This window comes from Gekko japonicus, unplaced genomic scaffold (genome assembly GCF_001447785.1).
Source record: "Gekko japonicus isolate JY-2015 unplaced genomic scaffold, Gekko_japonicus_V1.1 scaffold1588, whole genome shotgun sequence".
NCBI classification, from domain to species: domain Eukaryota; kingdom Metazoa; phylum Chordata; class Lepidosauria; order Squamata; family Gekkonidae; genus Gekko; species Gekko japonicus.
The window spans coordinates 350,343-355,342 of NW_015167583.1; the positions used below are offsets into that span (position 1 = coordinate 350,343).

The 5,000-nt window shown below is 42.6% G+C and overlaps 1 protein-coding gene across 1 annotated transcript in view; it reads left to right on the top strand.

Annotated features, from left to right (window-relative positions):
- The window catches only part of DENND5B (DENN/MADD domain containing 5B), a gene marked incomplete at its 3' end in the record, with an annotated part of 97,661 nt that overhangs the window by 12,100 nt on the left and 80,561 nt on the right, over positions 1-5,000 (top strand). Inside the window, exon 3 of the mRNA XM_015413899.1 lies at positions 3,674-3,783. Within this exon, the coding sequence (XP_015269385.1) occupies positions 3,674-3,783 (110 nt within the window). The remainder of the gene's footprint in view (positions 1-3,673; positions 3,784-5,000) is intronic.

Consider the following 5,000-nt stretch of genomic DNA (forward strand, 5'->3'; position numbering starts at 1 on the left):
ATTTCTCTTGCTGCCTAAGAAACTTCCATTTACATTGTAAATACCAAAAGCCAATATCTCTCTTTGGGGAACAGGGGTTTACACAAGTGTAGCTGCTCTAATATTATAGTTTTCAGAATTTCAGAATGCTGGCTACAGTCCAGCATTCTGTGTGTACCCTGAAGATAAGCCTGCATAGAATTTTGTTCCACACTGCAGGATAATCTATCTCCTTTGTGGGATTTGAGGTCTTTTGGTTTGTGGTATTCATGTCCTTCTGCAGAATGCTATAGACAGTCCTTTTTGCTTTTCTGAGCCGTCCCCTGATAGTGAGAATCTGCTTTTTCTGAATTGTCCATTGATAGTGAGGATTTTGAAGGTAAACGAGGCTGAATAGGAAAACTCAGTCTTACTGAAGTATAAACAGCAAGATCTGTGTAGATTATTATCTCTGATGCCATGCAACATCTGATGCCACAGCAAGATAGGGGAATTGTCTGAAATCAGGTTTCCACACTCTTGGGTTGGGTAGAATTGGAGCTCACAGCAATCACTGTTAATATGTGTGTTTGGGGGGGGGGTATCTTGAGTTTCCCTTTTTTAGAATATGATAGATTGTCTTACAAGTACCCTGACCCTCAGTGGTTTTTCAGGGGTACATGAGGTGAAAAGCAGGAAAGATCTGTTTCTGCAAGCTCACTCAATTCATGGGCGCTTGGATGCAACTTGCTATGTTGCCTGTAAGGTTCCTGGAGATTTGAGGGTGGAGCCTGGGAAAGGCAAGGTTTGGAGAAGAGAGGATGTCAGTGGGGTGTAGTGCCGTAGAGTCCACCCTCCAAAGCAGCCACTTCCTCTAGAGCAGTGATGGCGAACCTTTTAGAGACCGAGTGCCCAAACTGCGACCCAAAACCCACTTATTTATTGCAAAGTGCCAACACAGCAATTTAACCTGAATACTGAGGTTTTACTTTAGAAAAACAACTTCTTGTGCAGAAGAGTGAGTATTGCGGCATGATAATGGGGAGTCCTCACTATGTCACACACTGGGAAGGCAGGTGTCCAAGTGGACTTCAGATCTGCAAACAAGCTGGGAGCTTGGAGATAGGGTTACCGGGCTTGGGTTGGGAAATACCTGGAAATAATTTTTTTGGGGGGGTGAAGCCTGGGATGGGTGGGGCTTGGGGAGGGGAGGGACCTCAGTGAGGTATAATGCCATGGAGTCCACCTTCCAAAGCAGCCATGTTTTCCGGGAGAACTGATCTCTGTAACCTGGAGGCCAGTTGTAGTCCTGGGAGATCTCCAGCCACCACCTGGAGACTGGCAACCCTACTTGGAGATCTGGGAAGAGGGGTTGCTTGGCACAGAGTGGTGATCTGCTTGTGAGTTCTGGGCAGTAACCCAAGGAGACCCAGGGAAGAAAGCATATGGAGTGGGACTGGTTATGGCAAATGAGTAAAAACTCAGGTATGCAGTTCAAAAAATTACTGGAAGTCAGAATGAAACTGAAGGGGGGGGGGGGATGAACAAAGTTTTATCTCCCCCCCCCATATTTTATCATGTCATTCTAGTCTGAAAGCTGTTATTTTTAAGCTGTTCAGTGTTACCTGCTTTTATTCTCTGGCTGGTTTTTTAGATTCCGGATCTTAATTGATAACTTGTAAACTGCCCCAGGGAAGGTTCCCTGAAGAGGTAGCGTAAACATTTTCTAAATAAACAAGCTAGTCAGACATTGAACTTCGTGGCTAAAATTTCAATAAGATAAAGTGAACTTCCTGCCTTACTCCTCTGTCTTGCAAATACCCTCTGGAATAACTCCCAGGAAAGACTTGCTGGATGTTCTTGAAATTAGTAGAGCAGTAAGGCTGGTCGGAGATGAGAAGTGGAGATCAATGCCAACAAAAGGAGGCAGGAAGGACCTGGTAATGTATCCTGCAAGTCCCCGTGGCAACCTTTTGAGCTTTTTGCCTAGAAGCTTGTAACTAGCCATGATATTGCTAGTTGTGGCTTTAACAAATCTTAGACTTAGCAGAAATTCTAGAATGCTGGTTTTATAAATCTAGGCAGAGATGTAGCTTGCCAACTCAAATCACTTTCTTTGCAGAGCAACCTTTGGTTTTTTTTTTTTTTTTTGTCTGTGTATTTGTTTCTTTGCAAATTTTTATTCCACCTTTCCCCATGGCTCAAGGTAGCTTGCAAAATAAAAATTTAAATATGCAACAGAACTCTTAAATTGCTGGCAGCATTACATTCGGGCATCGTATTTTATTCTTTTAATGCTGCACACTGGTTTGAAAAGTATCCATTTTTAAAATTCTTGTTTACACTAGATAGAATATCAAATTAAGAAGGCAGTTGCTACAGATATATTTGAGTATGTTGTCCATATAGAGAGTTTGATTCAAAACCAAATAAATTGAAAGAATTGGGGGGGGGGCAGTGGTCACGCACATTAAATAATCCACTTTCAGTGCACTTTCCAACTGGATTTTACTGTGTGAACTGGCAAGATCTAGTTGGAAAGTGCATTGAAAGTGGATTATTGTGTGTGTGTGGCCACAGCCGGCGGCGGGGGGGGGAGATGCTGTCAAGTCACTTCCAGCTTCGGGCAACCTGGCCTCCCAAACAAAGTTCCCTCCATGCTGCTCTAGGGGGTGCTGGCACACAAAACTTTAGCCAGCAGTGCAGGGAGAATTCGCTCTGCTCACAACTGAGAGAAGGCATTTCCCCCCTTCCATTTGAAACAATGGAGGATGGGGGCACCCCCTTGTGGGGCCCATAGAATTGGACCCCCTGGTGCAATCTTTTTGAAACCTGGGGGTTTTTTTAAGGAGAGGCACCAGCAGCTGTGCTGCAAATGTGGTGCCTCTACCTCAAAAAATAGCCCCCCCCGAGCCCCAGATACCCCCAGATTGATTTTCCATTATAGCCTATGAGGCCCATTGATTATAATGGTCCCCATAGGCTATAATGGAGCTGGAAAAAATCAGTTTTTTTGCACACCCCTATTATTTTGAGTCACAGGGGAAAGTGGGATATAAATATTTGAATAAATAAGTAGTTTGGGCTGGTTGATAACATTTAAGCAACTTCCTGTTTGTTAGGTTAGGCAGGGTTCTGCCAGTGATTGTTCCACCTCTGTTATACTTGATCTGTAATGCTGGTTGTCATATTTCACTACAAAAACCAAAGTAGGCTGCAAGAGTTCCCCTCCCTCCCAAGTGCTGGTATGTTTTCAAAGGCTCACTGCAGGGTGACAATCTGAGGCCAGGTCTACCAATATAGTGGACTGGGGCAGGTACACCTGTTCTCTGGAGGCCAGATCTACCAATATACTAGAAAGGAATGGGTAAACCTGTTCTCCAGAGACCAGGTCTACCAGTATAGTAGAAAGGGGAGGGCAGACCTGTTCTCTGGAGGCCAGGTCTACCAATATAGTGGGAAAGGGTGGGTAGACCTGGTCTCCGGAGGCCTGGTCTACCCACATAGAGGACAACATTTCCTGTAATGAAATTCCTGTCAGAATGAAAGCACTGGGGTATTAATGTGCATAATATCCTTAAGAGCACCTTTAAAGGGAGTGGAGCTGCAAGTGAACCCCCCCCCCCCAATTTGGTTTTTGTCTCTCTGACCAGAACAGGTTTTGAATATTTTGCTGTCTTGTTAACAGTGGCTGTTTCTGTTTAATTCGTTGCAGGTGAAAATTTTGACCAGAGTCCCTTAAGAAGAACATTCAAGTCCAAGGTCTTAGCACACTACCCCCAGAACATAGAATGGAACCCCTTCGATCAAGATGCAGTCAACATGGTACGTAGGATAAAGCTCATTGGCAGAACAGATTAATCCCACCCTGACAAACTCTTGTCTCCTTTAGTCCCCCCCCCAAAAAATCTCCTAGATACACAGTGTGAAACTTTATGGGGAATAGGTTGTCAATTTGAGATTCTGTGAATATCTCAACTAATGTTTTGTTTTTTCAATCCTAAAACAAAAAGGTTGGTTATAGTCATGCATGAATTCATAGTGCAATCCTATCCATATTGGGTTGAAAGTAAGTCCTATGAAGTCCATTTGAGGCAACGTCCCAAGAAGTGTGTTTGGATTGCAGCTGAAGTGAAGTATTTAAATTTGTAGGAAGAAATCTTGTGAATTATTATGCTGCCATCAGTTACCTTGCTAGCATTTAGGCACTACTGGAAAAATGAAGAGCTGGTAATATTTCTTAGTAAACAAATTGTCTCGTTGTTAAAGAGCTTTCTTAAGTGTCTTCTTGAAAACTCTTCATATTTCAAATTGCGTTTATTAAGCACTGTTAGTAGAACATGCTGAAAGCGATGGTTTCTGATTGCTACTTTAAGCTCTCTGCAGCTCAAAAGTAGAGTCAAGTGCTTTTAAAGTTTGTTTCCCCCCCTTGTTTTAAATTTAGATCATGGCTATATGCCTAGTATTATATTTTGTATGATTGACTTAAAGTAAAGGTAAAGGTTCCCTTGTTCAAAAGCCAGTCGAATCCTACTTTAATTCTCCTTGTTGGTTGACTTATCTGCATAACTTCCTTTGTGAGAAACTGTCTTAATTATTCAGTGATTGTGTTTTTATCTGATCTGGAAAAATATGTAACATAATATTTTAAATAAATCCATTACAGCTTGGGGGGGAGGATGTAATTACATGTCCGTGTCATTACATCAGTGGAAAATGTTGCTATTGTATACAATGAAAAATGTCAGCCATTGGTTGGACAGAAGCGTTCTGCAAACTCTGAACTTTGTTTTGTAAATGAATGCACTACCTGTTAAACACAAAAGCCCAGATTTCTGTATTCACCTGTGTTACAGACATTCTTGGTCAGTGGTGTCTCGATGATTTGTGGTGGTGGTAGTGGTTGCTTCCAGTTGAAAAGGTGGAAGGGACATCACAACACCATCAGAGCTCTAGAAATTTCTGGAAACTCTGTTATTTACTACAGAGATTGGGTGAAGTCCTAGAATGCTACTGTGACATCACTTCTGCCCACTCAGCAG